Source organism: Gasterosteus aculeatus, chromosome 13 (genome assembly GCF_964276395.1).
Source record: "Gasterosteus aculeatus chromosome 13, fGasAcu3.hap1.1, whole genome shotgun sequence".
NCBI classification, from domain to species: Eukaryota; Metazoa; Chordata; class Actinopteri; order Perciformes; family Gasterosteidae; genus Gasterosteus; species Gasterosteus aculeatus.
Window position 1 is genome coordinate 9,830,493 of NC_135701.1, and position 18,890 is coordinate 9,849,382.

At 42.4% G+C, this 18,890-nt stretch overlaps 1 protein-coding gene across 5 annotated transcripts in view; it reads right to left on the reverse strand.

Annotated features, from left to right (window-relative positions):
* The window catches only part of pcsk5b (proprotein convertase subtilisin/kexin type 5b), a 43,355-nt gene that overhangs the window by 9,627 nt on the left and 14,838 nt on the right, over positions 1-18,890 (reverse strand). For all 5 annotated transcript variants that reach the window (XM_078086574.1, XM_040195169.2, XM_040195168.2 and 2 more), the window contains exons 5-17: positions 18,695-18,771; positions 16,373-16,461; positions 15,982-16,154; positions 13,463-13,675; positions 12,856-12,956; positions 9,489-9,592; positions 8,771-8,888; positions 5,911-6,099; positions 5,229-5,365; positions 4,594-4,707; positions 4,306-4,408; positions 2,082-2,275; positions 967-1,051 (exon numbers count right to left, since the gene is read on the reverse strand). In XM_078086574.1, the coding sequence (XP_077942700.1) occupies positions 967-1,051; positions 2,082-2,275; positions 4,306-4,408; positions 4,594-4,707; positions 5,229-5,365; positions 5,911-6,099; positions 8,771-8,888; positions 9,489-9,592; positions 12,856-12,956; positions 13,463-13,675; positions 15,982-16,154; positions 16,373-16,461; positions 18,695-18,771 (1,697 nt within the window). The remainder of the gene's footprint in view (positions 1-966; positions 1,052-2,081; positions 2,276-4,305; positions 4,409-4,593; positions 4,708-5,228; positions 5,366-5,910; positions 6,100-8,770; positions 8,889-9,488; positions 9,593-12,855; positions 12,957-13,462; positions 13,676-15,981; positions 16,155-16,372; positions 16,462-18,694; positions 18,772-18,890) is intronic.

The window sequence follows — 18,890 nt, forward strand, 5'->3', positions numbered from 1 at the left end:
GCCCAATCCGTTGTCAAGTGTAGTTGGGTTTGTTTGAAGCTGTGGAAGTGACCAGAAAATGAACTGCAACATGTATTTATGGAAAACTAAATTGCTTAGATCAGAGGTTCTTCAAAGTGAAGACCACAAACCCCAAAAGAACAACTGCTCCACTTCTTGTGGGTCTCCACGTTACATGAGTGTGTGTGGGTTTAATAAGTCTCGGTCACAGGATGAAACTCTGTTTACTCAACGTGGGTCCCAGGAGGGAGATGGTTTGGGAGCCCTGGTTTCATTTGTTCATGCTGCAAAATCAAACCACAGCGAAACAATATGTCCTGGTCCGAATTAGCTACAAAGTACTGTATTCCTGCAGCATCGGGAGTGAATGAACACAAAAGATGTTTATCCTAAAACCACAACACTGACATTGAAGCTAAATCAAATCAAAATGACAAAACGTGAGCGTTTGTACTAAAACACAGTACAAAAGAGGACTGTGTGCAATGGTTGATCCTACAGGCTGTGATCAATACAAGCAGATCTGATCTCAGTTATATTGTACACACTATGTTGTCAATATCTTTATATACAACTTACTACAAATGTGTTTAGGTGAGCTGCATCTGAAACCACACGGTTTGTGCACATGGGGGACATTGAGGGCAGCTGTGCCCCCCCCTCATTTCTCCCCCAATATTAGACCAGAAACTTAAACCATTATCAGAGGCCAACTCAGTGTTTTTGATGGTAGTACCTAAAGGTTCCCCTGAAAGGTGTTGTCAGACACAGGAAATACAATTTGTTTGTTGTGTTTGCAGCATTTCTGACAATTCAACCTCCATCAAAGCAATACAAGTTAAAACGTGTGTGATCACGTGTTATGCAGCTACAGACAAAGCAAGACAGAAACAATCCCTGTCAAAAGCCTAATGCTCTGAGTCTAATCAATAACTCAGGCATCGATCCGCATGACTCCCAGTTTACCTCATCCCAGGTTTACATTCTGTGCAGATGTTGGAGGTGGTGCACTTCTTGCAGTTCTCTGGACATCTCCGGCAAATGTTGGAATCTGAAAGACACCAGATGAGGCTGCATTTATGATTAAGAAATGGAGCAGAGGAAGAAAACAATAATGGAGGGGGAAGATAATGGGTGAGGTGAACGAGGAAGACCAGAAGGAGAGGAGAGGAGAGAGGATAAGCAGAAGAGGGGGAAGATTAACAAAACACACGGAGCGGAAATGTCAAAAGGCCAACAGTGCTGAGCTGAAAAAGAAGATTCTAGAGTTGGTAACGGACGATAGGAAAGTAACAGACAAAAGGCTATGACACGCACAACGCACAGCGCACAACGCACAGCGCACAACGCACAGCGCACAACGCACAACGCAAATTCTGCTCTCAGCAGAGACGGGGATTGGACATTCATTCTTTCATTCATGGGAAACCACAGACAATGACTAAACTGTTATTTCTACATTTACAATAAAGCTCCTTTTCTTAGTTATTATGGTTTTATTTGGGAAATCATATGGTTGGGAGTCAGGGGAGGAGACTGACAATAAGTCAAGATTGTCAGTGAGAGTTTTGGGAATCCTGATAATATATTTCAAGGAGAACTGAAGGTAGATTAATTATTTCTTAATTATGTATAAACCATGTTTATAATACATTTTTGGTCATTTAAGAAATGCAAAACATTGGAAGTTTTAGCTTCTCAATTGTGAAATGATTGAACTGCCAGTTACTAGTACCCGAGAATTTGAAGAAAACCGCATTTGGACCAAACAAATTGTAATTGCTATTTTTACTATATCTATAAACTGTTTACTCCAGAAATAAGAAAGATTTAACAATGAGGAACATATCCATTCGTTGCTATTCTGGTCCATAGTTTTCTTATGGTGCTGTGAGATTGTAGGAAACTGACACAATATTCACAATTGATAACACACATAACGTACATCTGATGAAAAAGTCAGATGCAAATCCCAGAGGTGGGACCAATATATTCTGAAACAAGTCCTTGACTGCCGGGTTGCACTCAATATTTTAGAGTTTAAACATTGCAGAGTCCGTTTGGCCACCAGTGAAACGTACCATTGTCGAGGTAGAAGCCGTCCCCACAGTTGGCGCCACATGTGTTGGCGCCCTCGTTGAGGTGGAAACCAGTCCTGCATGTGGTGCACTGGTCGCTACGGCTACCAACGCAGGTATCACATAACGAGGAGCACTTTTTACAGCGCTTCCTATCATCACGGAAAAAGCCACTGGGGCACTCCGACACACACATCCTGGAGACAGGAAATTTATAGGAGAGACAGGAGAAAGCCAGGGGAAAGACAGTGTCACAAAAGACAAAAATAAGGGACAATTTATATCTCTTAGACATATTCCGGTTATAGTTTATGCTGACTGTATGATGAGACTTCAAAAGAACCTCATTTTTTGACAATGAACAACCTTCATCAGACAGAATCCATTTAATGTTAACAGGTTCAAAATGGAAAGCACATGTCTAATGGAAAACGTCTCTCTCTCTTATGTAGGTTATTATGGCAAATGTGTATAATGCAATTACAACTAAAAGCCTTCATATACTGTACATGTGCTCTTCAGGCACAGTTATTTATATTTGATATGGTTTTAAAGGAGTAAAGCGGAATATTTTTGTAAACTTCCATTTCATGTATAAATGGACAAGCTGGACAAGTAGAGGAACCAAGTGTGTGCGTGCAGGGGATATATGATGAACAGGTGTAACATCTGTTGAATAACTTCACAGCCCCCCCCCCCCCTTCTCCCTGAGGCTCCTTCATAAGGTGAAAAAGATCTCCAAAATCCTCAAGAGCAAAAAATACACACACACACACACCTCTTTAAGCCTTCATCACACATTACATATTTTTCTGCCAAGAAACACACATTGCGTGTGTGAAACACATAATCCACAAGTGCACGTACACACTGCCATGTGTTTGTCCTGCAGCTTCAATGCAATTAGTATTTAACGGATAAAGAACACTATAATGAAGCGTCCACGCAGCAAAGAAGCCACTCAATTGAAAAGTCTTTGAAATTGTATAGACAGGAAATGCTGACCAAATAAATGTAAAACCACAGCCCTCCGACAGTTACAGTGCTTTTGATGGAGAAAGATCATGACTGCATCTACAACCACAGCAGAGAGGGTCATGTCCTCAGTGTGCCTTTTTGCATCGTGACATTTACACTCCCTGGTTCAAAGTTATACACGGAGAGCTTTTTAGACGATGTTAAGTTTTAGGTAACGAAAAATGACATTGATTAATGAACACAGCGACTAAATGGTTTGTGGATGTAGTCCCTGTGAAGGTAAAGGTAAAACCAAGCTTTGAAAAACTCCTGCAGGTAGTGAAACTCCTTGACGGACTATTAAGAGTTCTGCCAACAAGCCTGTTTACAACACAATGTACACATAGCGGAGCAAACTTCCAAAGACCCACACGCCTTTTGGGGGGTCTAGACCATCAAACACATGTGTAGGGATGTAATTATGTGAACATTAAACAACACCACCATCCCTCCTCCTAGCTTCCACCACTCCCCCAATCTCCATTCATCAATTGCTCCCTGTGGAGGCAGGAAAAGGGCAGCACACCTCTAAAGTGGGCTAATGATAAGGCATCGGCTAAGCTTGCATGGTCTCATGCACCTGCACCGGGTTGCCTTTTATTAGTGCAGAGACCCGCCGACACAAAGGCAATTAGGAAAGACTTTGATCCTAATGGGATCCTTAGGGCGGGCACACACAGACACACACACACACACACACACACACACACACACACACACGCGCACGCATTCACACTCTTTTTAAAGGGGGAAGGGAGAAACAGAGAATAACATGACCAACAAGAAACAGCCTCTCTGCTATCTTACGAATTCAGACCAAAAGAAGACAAATGGTGAGAATATTACGAGAAGCTAGAGATGTTGTGTAGTTTTGACACTGAAGGAACGTAGCCGAATGCATTTGTTTTGGCTCAAACAGTGAAAACGTTTTAAAGCAGCTCAGAGCAAACCTTGTGTGTCATGTTTTTGTCTCCTGTTGTTACATCCGAGCAAGAAAGATACTGTCATTCCTATACTTTAAAGATCCGTCTTCAACCAAATACATCCAAGATTCAACTTTATTGACGTGACATCACCAGTAATTCTCACCAATTTTCACCATTTAAATAGAAAAATCATACTGCATAATTTACTAAATCTATATTGCATTTAGACCTGCTTAATAATAAACCGATTTATTTCACAGTGAGGGACCCTTAAGGGTTCTGACCTGGTGTTGTTCTTGAACTTGAGGAAGTAGTGGAGGCAGTTGATGCAGTGATGGGGTCCAGGACCTTCACAGCCGTTCTCATTGCACTCCGAGTCACAGGGGCCTGTTGGCACAAAAAGTAACATAGCAAAGACATCATGACGTATGAAGAGGTTTTATGAACTCATAAACGCTGTTAAAAAGGTTATGTGCAACTTACCATCATTGTGACGGGACACTAAATCATTGGTTACTTTGCAATGTGCGCTAATATGGCCAACCTGTCCATGTTCGGAACTCCTGACTCACCGTTGTACTCCTCGGTGAACTCCTCGTCGGTGGAGCGGGGCTTCTCGCTGCGCAGAGATGAGTAAGGGTGCAGCGAGGTGCCATAGGTCACCAGGGACCATTCTTTCAGCTTCCCTGAGGAAACAAAAGCATCGTGAAAGTCACGGTATCCTGACGGCAACTAACTAGGCAGAACCTCTACCTCTCCTAACCCTCAGCTAAAAAAAAAGACGTGTTTAAGTCAGGCAGCTGAGCGGGATTTTCTTATTTATTTCTGTTCAGTTGTAACATGATAAGCTCCCCATAACCATCCAACAATAAACACAGTTCTTTTCCAAGTTAATTTCCACTAATCCACGTAATTAGATTGTATTACATTATTTTCTCTTAATAACACTTGACAAAATTACCCGGAGGTTACATTGGATTGTAGTGACTGCCGGTACAGCTTTTTAGAAACTACTACTCTCCATTTGACTTTATTATGTTGTTAAATTAGTGGGTCATTTGAGCAGTTAAATTCACCGCCTGCAGAGCAACATGTGACCTTTTGCTGTACTTCCTCCTGTTTCTTCTTACTCTTACTCTGTGTGATTAAACGGGTAACTAGACGGATGATTCTTTTGGAATTAAAGGAGTTAACAACACTGTCATACCGGGTACTTTCTGGCTGCGGAGTTGAGAAGGTGAATCATAGATCTCTAGGACCCAGTCGCCTGCTGCCTTCTCTCCCCAGCAGTGGGTGGTCATAAACTCCCAGTTCTTAAAACCCTCCATGGAGTGATCAAACAACCTGCACATCAACAACACACACACACACACACACACACACACACACACACACTCATAGATGAGGAAACGACTCAAACACTTCAAACACCAGTACAAACAATTTCAACCACTCAACAGAGTGCAATCGCAGTCTCAAATGAACCGTGGACAAACATTGTACATGGCTGTTTTCATTTGAGGGGAACGTGGTCTGAGTTCATTCGTGCACTCGTGGTGTTTCCGCCCCAATTTTCCTTGTTTAAAAAAGCACACAGACAAGTGAATTTCTTTGGAGAATCAAGCTAATTTATTTAAATGGCTGGAAACACCAACTGTAATTAAGCTTTATTAAGCATTTACCATGGTTTAATTTAGAAGCACCTCGTCTTTTTATTAGGCTTAATTTTCAGTCCCTTCTGTTTTATGACATAATTTGCAAAAACTGCCAATATTCAATATAAAACCCCATTCCGAAAAAAACTAAAAATACTCTTTCATTTAGTACGATGTCTTTGCAGCATATGTTGTATAACATCACACACAATTCATCACGACTGGCTCTTTTACCTGTTGGCAAGAAGCTGAGACTTGGTCCCTGAGGGTGAGGTCAGATTGATTGACAGGTCCCCCCGGCGAGGGTGTGTGATTGTAATACGTACGACCACGTGTTCCAGGTAGATCACGTGGTGGTTGGGGTTGTCAGTGCATCCCGTTGCCTTGTACACCGACCGGACCACATGCTCCGGACGGATAGTTCTGCAACACAAGTTAAGAACCAATCAAAAAGGTAGACACCAAAAGAGAATTAAACTAAAAAATATCTCCCTTTTTTATTTCTTCCACTGATGTTCCTAATTTGATTGCAGGTTACAACAAATCAGTCCGCCAAAAGAAACAAGAAAAGGCGCACTTTTAACCAGCTCTAATGACAAAAAGTGGGAAAGCCCAAAAAGGAAGTTGGACATTTTGTTTTTAATTGATTTGCTCGGCCCACTGGTGCATTATGTTGCATTACAAATTTCCAACAGTCATCAAACATGAACAAATATTAGGTAAATAAGAAGAGACTACCGCATATTGAAGCAGACGGGACGGCCTGCCAGAATAAAAGCATGTTATATATGAAAACTTCTAATGCTTCAGACAAAACCTGGGCTTTGATTAATCGCTTCAGAAAATATCAATGCATCCACATATTTGTTAATGACATCACACTCAATATTGAGTTTCAATACAATGAGGCTAAAAAGGAATCACATGTACAGTGATTTTTACATTTATAGAAACGAATAACCATGAAAAAGAAAAAAAGAAAGACAAAGAGGTTTTTGTTCTGCCTGTCCACGGATCACCAAACATTTAGCCAACACAAACATATAAGGTCTCCCTCAGCAACGTCTGCGGTATATAATAGCAGTACTTTTTTTAGAAAAACATAAACATGGACAGTTCCAGTTGAGCACCTTCCTGCTACAGCAAGTACAACAGGGTGAACACGTGATGCTCCGCATGTGTACTCACTAACTGTAGTACTGGTTTACTTGTGAAGGACACTTGTTATCAATATGACAAAAAATGATTGCTATAATTATCACTTGAATTAAAGCCAATGACTTTTTGATCCTATAGCCAAAACGGTTTCATTTCAACCTTGGTTGTCAGGGTTACAATGACAGTGGGGACATTTTTAGGGCCTAAGCACAGATATTTATCGTTAAAAAGGAAATTTGCACCAAGACAATTATTGGCTGGTACAGATTGCCAAAAAAATGTGCAATGAAGATGAAGCTTTTCTCTTGGAACAACGTTTTACTCAAACTTGGCTCAAGAATGAACTGAGACAAAGAGTCTAGAAGTATTAGATTATTAAAAGTGCCTGTCAAGACCAACAAAGATTTCAATTACAGTCATAAATAACTGTTTTAATCATTCTATTCTGCTAATCTTTTTTTGTTTTAAAGCCAAGTGTGAATCGTCAATCATTTATATAGTTTTAAGGGGATTAATAGTCAATATATGCAATTAATATTAAAACCAGTGGAAAATGTGAATTCCAAAAGCAAAAGGCATGAGCTCAGGCAGACATGATTTCGTAAGTAGTTAATGACCGTTTGGACAGCGGGCCGCAGTACTGGCTGGGGAGTCTGGGGCTGATATCACAGCTCTGGCTTCTCCATGACACAACACAGATAACTAAAGCGTGCGCAGGGGACCGAGCGGAGCCGACGCACAGCTGATCAACACCATCCTCATTACACACGGATCAGGCAGTTTCCCTTTGTCCGCGCTCCAAGTGGAGTGAGGCGGGCGGCTGCAGACAGACATTACCAAATGCAGTCAAAGGGGCCAGCCAGAGGGTGTGTGGGAACATGCAGCGGTGAGGTGATGGCTGCACTCAGTCAGCACGTCACAGGCAGAGAAAACACATACATCTGCTGTAGATGAACACCAGTGGGGAAAAAAAGAGACCCGTACAGATCTGCATCCAAAACGCATTAACACAATCTGTGAAGAAAGCAGACACACGTTCATGACCCAAGTGAGCACTGTGACACTTAAAAATAGATCTTTACTTGATGAAGAGGCTAGTTAAGGGTGAAAGAATGTTTCAGACTTTTAGGGCAGTTTTTTTAATGTGTTGCACAATAAAAATGTCATGACGTTTTCGCCATTGTTCCAAATCCAAACCAAACCAAACAAAATAAAGCCCCATGTTTCCTAGTGACTGCCTGGTTTTACTTTGTGAGCCTGTCATTTGGCTGGTTGGAGGAAGCGCTTAGGCTACCAATAACTAAGGAATGTTTGATTGACCATTGGATACATCTCCAAGGCTATTGAAACATATGTTGCACTAAAAAACAGCCTAAAATGACAGGGTTGTCTTCATTTATTTTAATGAACAACATTGCTAATCTCTCCATGAGCCAACACACAATCCACGAGTACAGAGAGCTTAGCACAACAGCCTGGAGTACATACGCCTCATATGGCCCGACTTGTGCACTGAAGCAGAACAGACAGACATGACACTGAGAATGCTGCAGTCGCCGGCCACCGAGCCTTCGACTGAAAGCAAACCAGGGCCCGAGTTCAGCCAGCCGGCCTAACACAGAACGGTACTCAGGCTTCCAGCTGCATCAAGAATAACAAGCTGCGAAGCCCTGGCTCTGTCCTGTGCACGTGTGTGTGTATATTAAAAGGTCTTATGTGAAAACCACCCTGCCAGAACTAATGCTTGGCCCCTATCAAGGTACAGCTTGCACAACCGCACTCTCAAGCACATGCTGGTGGATGAAACACCAGGAAAAAGAAAGAATGCAAGAAAAAACGACAGATAGGTGTTGTCACAAAGGCGACTCACTTTTGTGGCATTTCACTTCAAACTCATCCATTACTATGTCAGGAAATGTCTGCGTGTTTGTTCTACCTTATTTGTCGGTCCGCGCTCTCCACACAGACGTGCTGAGTGGGGACTTGCTTCCATCGCTCCGCCTCCTTCACCATCGCCTCGGCATCCATCAGACCAAAGCCGTAAAGGTGGCTGACTGTAGGAAGGTGACAAGTCACAGCTGATCAGACCGCTCCAATGCAACACCACTGTTTGTCTTATTAGTTATGGTTTACTCTTAAAAAAAAAAAGCGAGTGTTTATTGTTCAAAAAAAGATTTTTTCCTTATTTCCCTCCATCTTAAAATCGGGAATCCTGAAAAGAACTAAAAGAGGGGCTCACAATAAATCAGTAAAGACCTCTAGACAAGGTTGTAGCCATCTTTAAAGGCACTTAGAATCGTACGGTTCTCGTAAAGGCGTCTGAAAAAAACCCCAATTCCATACCCTCATTAACTGAAGTAAAAATACTGAGGACAAGTTAGTTATCTAAAGAAAAATGGGTTCAACAGCTCAAATATCAATTCCTTCCATTCTTCTTCCTCTCCTCATTCTGTTTCTCTTTAGTTCCTCTTTCAAAAAACAGTCACTTGGAAGATCTCCAGGCACACTGGGCCTGCAGCGTTTATCATCCCTTTGATTGAAGGAGTCAGATCCAGGTGCCAAAATACTGCAAATTGACGTGTTTGTCATTGTCTTGTATTCTTTATGACATTGTGTGTGTGTGTGTGTGTGTGTGTGTGTGTGTGCGTCTGTACCATTGTAACCAGCAGCATTGGTCTTCCAATCAGGGGCGCTGAGATGTCCGGCTCTTGAGGTCTTTACAATTATGTGCTGAACATCTCTCCATGATAGAAGAGGACTGAAAAAATACACAGAATCACACAAATACATCATTATATTTATTGTAAAATAAAAGCCTCCCAGGACAAAGAAGCTTGAATAAATAAATGTATAAATTCATTGTGTAAATACCCACTTTGCTATGCACAAATAGACATACACATTCATTTTGGACAACTTCAACGCTGCAGATTTAAATACAGGAATAGTGAAGAGAAAAACGTTTTAAATCGTCTAATTATGTCGTGAAAGGTAAAGAAAAAATTAATGTCAAAGGGGGACAATAAATGTACAGTAAAATATGTTGGTGAAAGAGAAACATAAAAAGTTTAAGATTAAAGGAGAAGGAGGTTAACGAATAAAAAGGAGGAATGTAACCTATTAAATGTAAAACAAGGTAAATTAAACATAGTAAGAAACAGAATTTGGACGATTACTGAGAGAGAAAATGACAGAAGCTTAGACGTGGAGCATCAATGCCGGTTCATCCGTCGTCAGCTTCCCGGATCTCACGTGAGATCCATTACGAGATGGCAGCAGTTTGCCTCAACCGCTTTGATGTACAAATGCTACGTTCAGAAAGGAAAAAAAACAGGAAGAAGTGGGTCACCAAGTTTCCTGGGATTCCCTTCCATCTCATATGCCGACCAGATGCTCCATTCCTTCCCCTCGTCTCCATGCGAGACCTCCAGGATCTACGCTACTCTGAATCAGCAGACCTAAAACTAATATCTAACGTTCATGCACCAGACGTTCAGGTCTGGCTTAAAATCCTTAACATCTGGGATATTTCTCCACATCACACATTTAGCTACTGACTTTACATATCGACTTCATCCGGTAAAATCTTCTGGTAATTTCATCTGCATGGAGGAGCAGCACTGGGCTGGAGATCATCAACGTTGTGTATTGTTAAGCTTTGTTTTCTTGTATTGTTTCTATATATACGTACATAAAACAAGTCAAAATAATGAATGTATTGATTATTATTAATGGGCTTCGTCGCCCTGTATAATTATGATTCCATACATGTTTTATGGTCATTAATTAAAAGTGACTTTGGCATCGTTATCTAGGCCACGACACCATTCCCATAAACAGGCCAATACTAATTAATGGAGCAGCTTGCATACTGAGGAAACCCAGCAGCAAAGGAGGTCGTCTGATACGAGTTTCTTGGTGCTTCTTTTCGGCGTAATTATGGATGAACACATGAACGCACGGGTGATCTGAAGGAAGAAAGCGAGGAGGTAAATTGATACTCCAAACGTCAAAAATGTCAAGAGGCCCACTCCATCAAGCCTTTGTTCAGTCCAGCCACTGAAAGATTATCATTATTTTTAACTTGAATATCTGCTTCAGTAGCTTAAATTTTAATAACAGAAGAACGCAGAGGAAACCGAGTTCGATTTTTGCTCGGCTGTCCCTGCTTTGATTGATTAAAACCTCTAAGTAGATGACGTAGGTTATCCTTGCTCGTTTCATGTTCATCCCTTCTAATTCCCTCACTGATAAGTCCTGTCTCCATGTTAACCACTTTACCATTATGCCCAGTACAAAAGGAAGAGTTTCTGAAGCGCTCAAACATTGCTGACGCTGTGCCAGACCCATAAAGTGCTAAATCATCTGCTGACTTAACACATATTAAACTTGGCAAAATGTACAGAGAATGGAGCGCTCTCGTACGAGGGGGAAAGACCTTACGACAGCGAGTAAAAGGAGGTCTAGCGTAATGCAGTCTTGACATGTTTATCACAGAGAGTTCGCGCTCTTTTCTTCACCAGATAAGAGAAGATACGATCAGTATTGCACAGTTTGTCTTAACTTTTTTTCCCCCCTATCCCTTTCATCTTCTCCTCTTTGCCTGCATGTGCATGCATGCAGGATTATCCATGTGAGAAAATAAATGAAACGATTCAAGGAAGGAAAAGAGCATTTGCCTTAGAGGAGGAAAAAGAAAAAAAAAAAGACCATCCTGACTGTGGCGGAGGCACCGCACGCACGCCAGAGACCGAGTGAGAGCTGGTAAAAGAGAAGAAAGGAGGCAGGCGAGAAGGAGTGTGTGATAATCTTGTTGAGGAAACAGTCTTATGTGCCCAGCACGGCCTGGAAACAGAGAATATTTTCTACTGGGAGGATCTGGATTGGATTATCCAGGTTAAATGAAGTGACCTCAAAGCCGCTCAACATGTGATGATGAGGTGAGATCCTGCAACTGCACTGGCTTCACTCCAATTACACCATGTGTCACAAAAAAGGCACGCATCTGCATGGCCTCACACAAGAAGCCACCAGGGCATCTAGAAGGTAAAATTAAATAAAAAGCTTTTAAAATCCAGCTCCATCGCTGAAAAGGCAAACATTGAAATTGGCACTGCAGAACCGTGAAGAAGTCTTCTTATAGGTTTGAAAATAAAACCATTTGGGCATTGGAATGCACAATCCCAATATTTATCCCACAATACATCAATACCTCAGACAATTGTTTCTTGTATTCTACATCTATTCATGTAGTTGTGATGTTGTATAGCAAGATAAGATATAAGACTTGTTGTGTCATGTGGACCAGTTTTTTATTTTGGCGAAAAAAAACAGAACAGTTCAGAGTTCAAATGTGTGCAGTAAAGGATAAAAAATACTTCAGTCTCAAGGTCCCAAGACAATATTGGACACACACACACACACTTCAGCTGCTGAAGTGTGTGCTGCAAACAGCTTTTCTTACTAAATGGAGTGCTCAGTTCTGTTAATTTTCAAGCAAAACTTACCAACTGAGATTACAACCCACCAGCGGGAAACATTTGTAAATATAACATTTGTAAGTACTATGGTTTACTAGAAAAAGTGTAAGCGGAGGGCAACTCTGTACCCAAACCCCCTTAAACGCTCTCAAAAGATGCACCGGAGGAACGGATCGAGCAATCAAAGTGGATTCACCTTGAAAATGATTGTTTTGTCAAATCAACAAACTGCCCACTATCGATGTAGGCTTGGCACCAGAATAAAAGTTAAATATTAACAGCAGATGACTTTCATTCTGCCAGCTGCAATCACTAAATGTGAATTAATCTCTTCACATCGCTGAAACATTGAACCGATCGGATGCAGGTGGGTGAAGATAAATGTACTCTTTACATTACGCTCTCTGGCTCACCATCCAGAAGAACATTTACATTTGTTGAACTGAACAGCACGATTGTGAGAAAATGCTTCACATGCTCCCCATATAAGGGCATTGGAAGGTAAGCGAGGGGCAAACGGATGAGGTTAAGTGGATCTTACTTTGCCTCCAGGGCCAGAGCAACAATGGCAGCAGCCATGGGAGCCGAGGCCGATGTCCCTGTATGACTGTCTGTACACCGATGTCTCAGGTCCGTTGTGATCTGCAAACACAGGAGAAGAGAAGGAGAGTGAAGACATAGTCGGAGGAGAGAGGAAGGAGCCATAGAAGGAAAATACAGCAATCAAGAGAGGGAATAAAAGGGGCAGGGAAGAGACGACACATATCCTGAAAGTGAAAATGGTGTATTAGAAAGAGGAGAGAGAACGAAACAGAACGACAGAGTGAGTGATTAAAGTCATGAGGGTCAAGATCTATAACTCACATTCCAGCCATGAAACACTGCCTCACTACAGATATCACACAGTGAAAGTGGTCCAATGGCACCAAGTGGACAGGACGGCGCATGCTCAAGTAGATTAGACCGTCATTCACGGAGGTTCTACTGCACTAACCCACAGCGACACAGAGAATGTGCCTCTGTGTGTGCGTGTTTATTTGTCTGTGGCATCAGAATGAGGAATGTAGCAAAACACTGCCAGACAAGCTGGCTCACAGTGGACAACTGTCACCGTCCCAGTGGATCATGGGCACACACAAGATCCTTACAATCTTTCGGTCGTAGTTCTCCCCGCTGCTGTAGGTTGTGGTCAGAGTGGACGAGCATTCTTCCAGGTACCACGGCTTGCGTCCGCTCTCTGCCGTGCTGGAGATGGAGATGGTGTAGATGGAGTTGGTGTATCCGTCGCAGGAGCAGTGGTCTCTGCTGCGGCCGCCGTTTCCCGAGGCCCACACGAAAATGGAGCCGCGACCCTTCCTCCCCTGACAGGAGGAGATGCAGAGAGGATAACGTAAGAGGCCGTGGATTCGTTTCAGCACTGAGAGGTCGTCGCTCTTCATCGGGTTCTGTTTAGGCTGGATCTTCTTTCAATGTTTGTCAGAGGAACGACTAATGTGTTCAGTGTGCAGAAATCACTGCATGAAGAAGAAATGAAGAGCAATGATGGCAATATCAGTGACAGTCAGAGGCAGAAAAGATCAGTAGGCAGCAAAGCCTGTATATGAGAAGTTGGCTGCCTCTGGTAACTGTGATTACATTCTAGTGCAGAAATCATAATGTTTCAACTGGGCCGACAGAAGTTGTTTTTTATTTCCTTTGAAAAGTTTACATATCTGCAATAAATTAGACACAGAATGTATTTTTTAAAGGAGTTTTGTGCATTCGATTGCATTACTTTTTATGCTTAAATTTAGCTTAATTTTTGCCTCGAGCAGCAAGACTGGATGCCCTTTAAGAATGAATAAAGAGGCCACAAGAATTTACTTGATGGCTTTCTTTCGTATTTGTGGACAATCAATACAGCCACAAAGTATTCTTAAAAAGACTGGTTGGTTTTCCACAACAAAAGCAGGGTTTTTTACAATGATTCATTGTGCATGTTTTGCATTCCCCCAGATTTTGGCTAAACATTGTTTACACTTATAACCGAGGAACATTAGAAGAGCAGCCAGGCAGCTTTTTAATATTCAAATCCAGTTTTACGGAGAGGTTACACGGTAAATCTAAAAAGAAGAACAAAATCTTCACACTGACTAAACAAAGACAACAATTTATTTACCAATAAGACCAATTTTTGGGGACATTGTACTGTTAAAATGACCAAAACTGTGGTCGGATGGACACAGAGCTCAATACGGGGCTGTTGATGTCCAACTGAGACTCTAAGGCAAAGTTCAGCCAGGAGTCAGCAAGAAGGAATCTGACAAACTTGACTGACATTGCACTTGTCTAGAAGACACACACCCACACACATACACAAGTGGACCCGTTCTTCAAAGGGTACTTCTGCGAGGCAGCGATAAGGAAGTGTCGCCCCTGTGAGTGAGAGGGCGGTCGGACAGGAGCACACTGACAAATGAGAGGGATGAAGAGCGCTTTGATAGAGAGGAGGTGGACAAAGATTGAGAAGGAGAGCAAACAGAGAGCGGACAAGGAGGGTGTTTTTTCTAAAGCCATATCTTTGGGGATTGAAAATGTTTTGCACGGATCAGGAATAAAACAAGAATGTAATATTGTGATGGGTCATTTTTCAGCCTTATCAGTCTGAGAGATTAATTAACTATGAAAATAATCCTCAATTGTGTAGCCTAAAAAAACATTGACACAGAATTGTAAATTAAATATGTTTGATGGTCATCTATCAACACACAGACAGGGTTAGATTAACAAAGAAAAGCATGTTAGAGGAAGATTAAACAACTTAGAGACATGATTTTTCAAGGTTTTTCCACTTTCGGCAATAGAGTCGAGTACAACACTCTCTTTACAGCGGTCATCGGACACCTAAGCTCTCTGTGATAAACCGCCTCTTCAGAGTCACATAGGTAGAGCTTACACATCATATCCACTCAGCTTCACACACACACACACACCCACACCCACACACACACACACACACACACCAGTGGGAGGCCATGCAAGCACATACAAGAGCCCAAATGGCACCAGTTGGACAAATATCTCCCTCTCCTCTGTCATCTTAAAAGGCAGGCTGTCAGGAGCGCAGGACTCTATTCTGCTCACACCTGCCAGCCTGTGACTTTGTTCCGCTCCCTTTTCTCTTTTTTGTAACACGCCAAAGGCAATCACACCTCAAGTCAAAGTTTTCACTTTGAAACTCTGTCCCACCTCATCATCCGTTAAACCAGATGGCCGAAAGAGTAGCAAACGCTATAAACATGTAGATGTGCGGGTGCGTGTCGTGACCAGTAAATGACTTCACCCCTCTTAACCTCCCGTTATTGCTTTCTCACTCCACCCAGCCAACAACACAGCGGCAGCTTATTGTTATGCAAAATACGCTATGAATATGTAGATGAGTATGTGCTAACAGATCAGGGCTGCTCTCTAATGTCCAGAGGAGCTTCATAAGTTGTCAGCCAGGGAGGACTTTGGGGAAGAAAGGCCGCATAAGAGTGAGAAAAAAAACACACACACGCATATACAAACACACAGGCTTGCTCGCAGTGTGTGTTTACTTCTTTTTCTGACCTTGGCTGAGCAGTGAAGCACATGTTCATTTGTAACATCTTTATGTAAATGTGTTGGCGTGCGTGCATCTGCCCACCATGCGGATGCCATTCTCGAAGGCCTGCCTGGCCAGAGATGCTGGTCCATCCACAGTCTTTCCGTCATCATCGGGTCCCCAGCTGGCGCTGTAGATGTCAATGTGCTGGGGCTGGAGGCTCAGAGACTTTGCCTCGACCATATCCGTTACATCCCCATCCAGCATTCGCACACCTTATACACACACACACAAAGAAAAATAATACATGCTCAAGTAAGTTTAGTCTATACTGTCTGTATTTCATTTCAGATGTTTCTACCTGCTTAATGTCCTGTTATAATAAGCTAAACACAGTGGGACAAATTAAGAAGTATTACAGTATGCTTGACCCACACAATCTGTTGCTCTTTAATATGATTGATGGAATAATTAACAGCCACATATCACTCACCTCCTATTTTTGCATTGTACGCAATCCCCACAATGCAGTGGGAGTTATTTGCGGCTGCAGCCACTTCGCCTGCACACCGCGTCCCGTGTCTGAGGAAAGATGAAGAATGATGAGTTTACTACATAAATCTAGATAGATGTGCACATTCATTTTGGTGCAATAATTAAAAGGCAAACACTATAGATATTTTAATCATTTCTTGCTTTTTCCTCACAGGCCCAGAAGGGAAAAGAAAACCACGTAGTTACGTCTTTCAGTACAAGTGGTCCCCAAATCCGCAAAAACACACAAACACAGGCATTCTCTTGGAGTACAGCATCGCAAATAGACCTCAACATTGTGAAAGCTGAAACAATGCACAAGGTTTGACCACTCGTGACACTTTTAAGGAGCGCACACACACACACACACACACACACACACACACACACACACACACCTTCAGTAACTGCAGTGGTGAAAATTGGCCCGTGTCGGCAACAAGTGCAAACAAACACAAGATTGTTTGCGTTTGTCGCCCCCTCACAAACACCACTTTCTGGATCGGCACAAACAAACTTGAACGCATGTACGCACCACCTGCAGAGAACATCTGCATCACAACCCCCTACGCCCCCCTGGGAAAAGCGCCAACCGTTGTCATGGAAACCCAACATCTAGCTGTCCAGCCCCCCAGGGATAAAGACAGGGAAGTTTTCAATACCAGGGAAGCACTCAGACGGAGGACAATCTGCCTCACATCAACTTGCAGGATGGATGAATTATTTCATGTTGTTTGAGTCAAATTCGGATCATTTCAATAGAACAGCTAAAATCATGAATCATCAGACCGGGAAACGTTTTTCCTCCCCATCTTCTATTGTCCAATCCTGGTAAGTCTGTGCAAATTCTAGTCTCAGTTTCCTGTTCTTAGCTCACATGGGTGGCACCCGATGTGGTCTTCAGCGGCTGTAGCCCATCTGCTCCAAGGTTCCACATGTTGTTTGTTGAGATATGCTATTCTGCATACCTTTCTATCCTTCCGAACCACTCTGCCCACTCTCCTTCAACAAGATACATACATACATATATATATATATTTTGAACATTCCAGTATATCAGCTGCATCAGGTTTAGAAATACTTAAACCAGCTGAAACCTGCTCGGTTTGAGCTGCAACAAGTCTTCTTGACCACATCTACATGCCTAAATGCATTGAGTTGCTGCCATGAGATGGGATGATTGGCTATTTGTGTTAACAAGCAATTGATTTTATAATCTATTTTAATTATTATCTTTTAAAATGTTTTTCTCAAAGTCACTTTGTGTTTGCCCTAAAAGGTTACGGCAAGAATGAATTTGCAAGAAGATAAACAGCTTTGTCGAGCTTTATAGTTCCACCATAAAAACAGGTGTTTCCGTAATTGTATTATCAGTTGTCCTTTTAAATCCATCGTGGTTGGGGTTGTTTACTTGTCAATAATATTTAGTCCACAGACACAAAGGACTTCCCTCGAGAAGTAAAAAACCCCGAATGCATCCAAATGTGTTACTTCCATTTTCTTTTTTCCTCCTACTTAGAATTCATAAGCACAGATGTTAGCACCACTTGTACACAGACAATTACAGCAAAGTTACATCATTCTTACCAACACGCAGTTTGACAACGCACGGTGTCACCAATGAATGCAGAGATGACTTAAAGCCTACTTCGTACTCGCCGTAGTAGAGGTGGTGCGAGGAACGCGCCAGAAGACTCAAGGCGCATTGTGCACAGAGTGGTCGTGACGCTCGGCCGTGCATCTCAGAAGTTTTGTATGTTGCCAAATGCGGCAGAGGTAATCAGAGGGCTTGCGCAAAGGCAATAAAATAGTCTATGAACATGAGACAACCTCTGCATTGTGGAGGTTTGCTTATGGCTCATGTCTGGTTACAACCAAAGACTGTTATTACACCTCCAGTCGATGGCTTTCACTCGTGGTCTTTTCTTCATCTGCACAGTTCCTTTTCTTTGCATGACCGCTGCCATGTTTGGAGGATGACTAAATGAACAGCACATGGAGCCTAAAAGCCTCCTTACATGCTCGGAGCACGCGGGGCTGTCTGCGGAGGCTCGCGCTATGGTGCCAAGCGCAAGTATAAACAAAGCTTTACAGATTGTTTCTTCAGCCTTTCAGACATGTTGACCAGTTCAGCCTGGCAGGCCACCACGAGCCAACTTTTAACATCTATTCCATTGGACTCCCTATTCCCACGGGAGCTGTGACCGCCGTGTTTTGATTGGACTAAAATGACCGATATTAAAGTTAAAATTCGAATTCCTAATTTTATTGTTTTTCTTACTTGTTCTCGTTGGTTGCGTCATATCGGGGCATGGGATCCATATCGTTACCGTTGACGTCAAAGCTGGCCTGAGGGTCCTGGAGGAGACACGTAGGTAAAAACCAGTATATCAAACAACAAGACGACACTTGCATAAAAGAGAGAAAACAACAATTCATCAGAATTGACCCAACCCATGTATGCGTGCGTGTTTGCG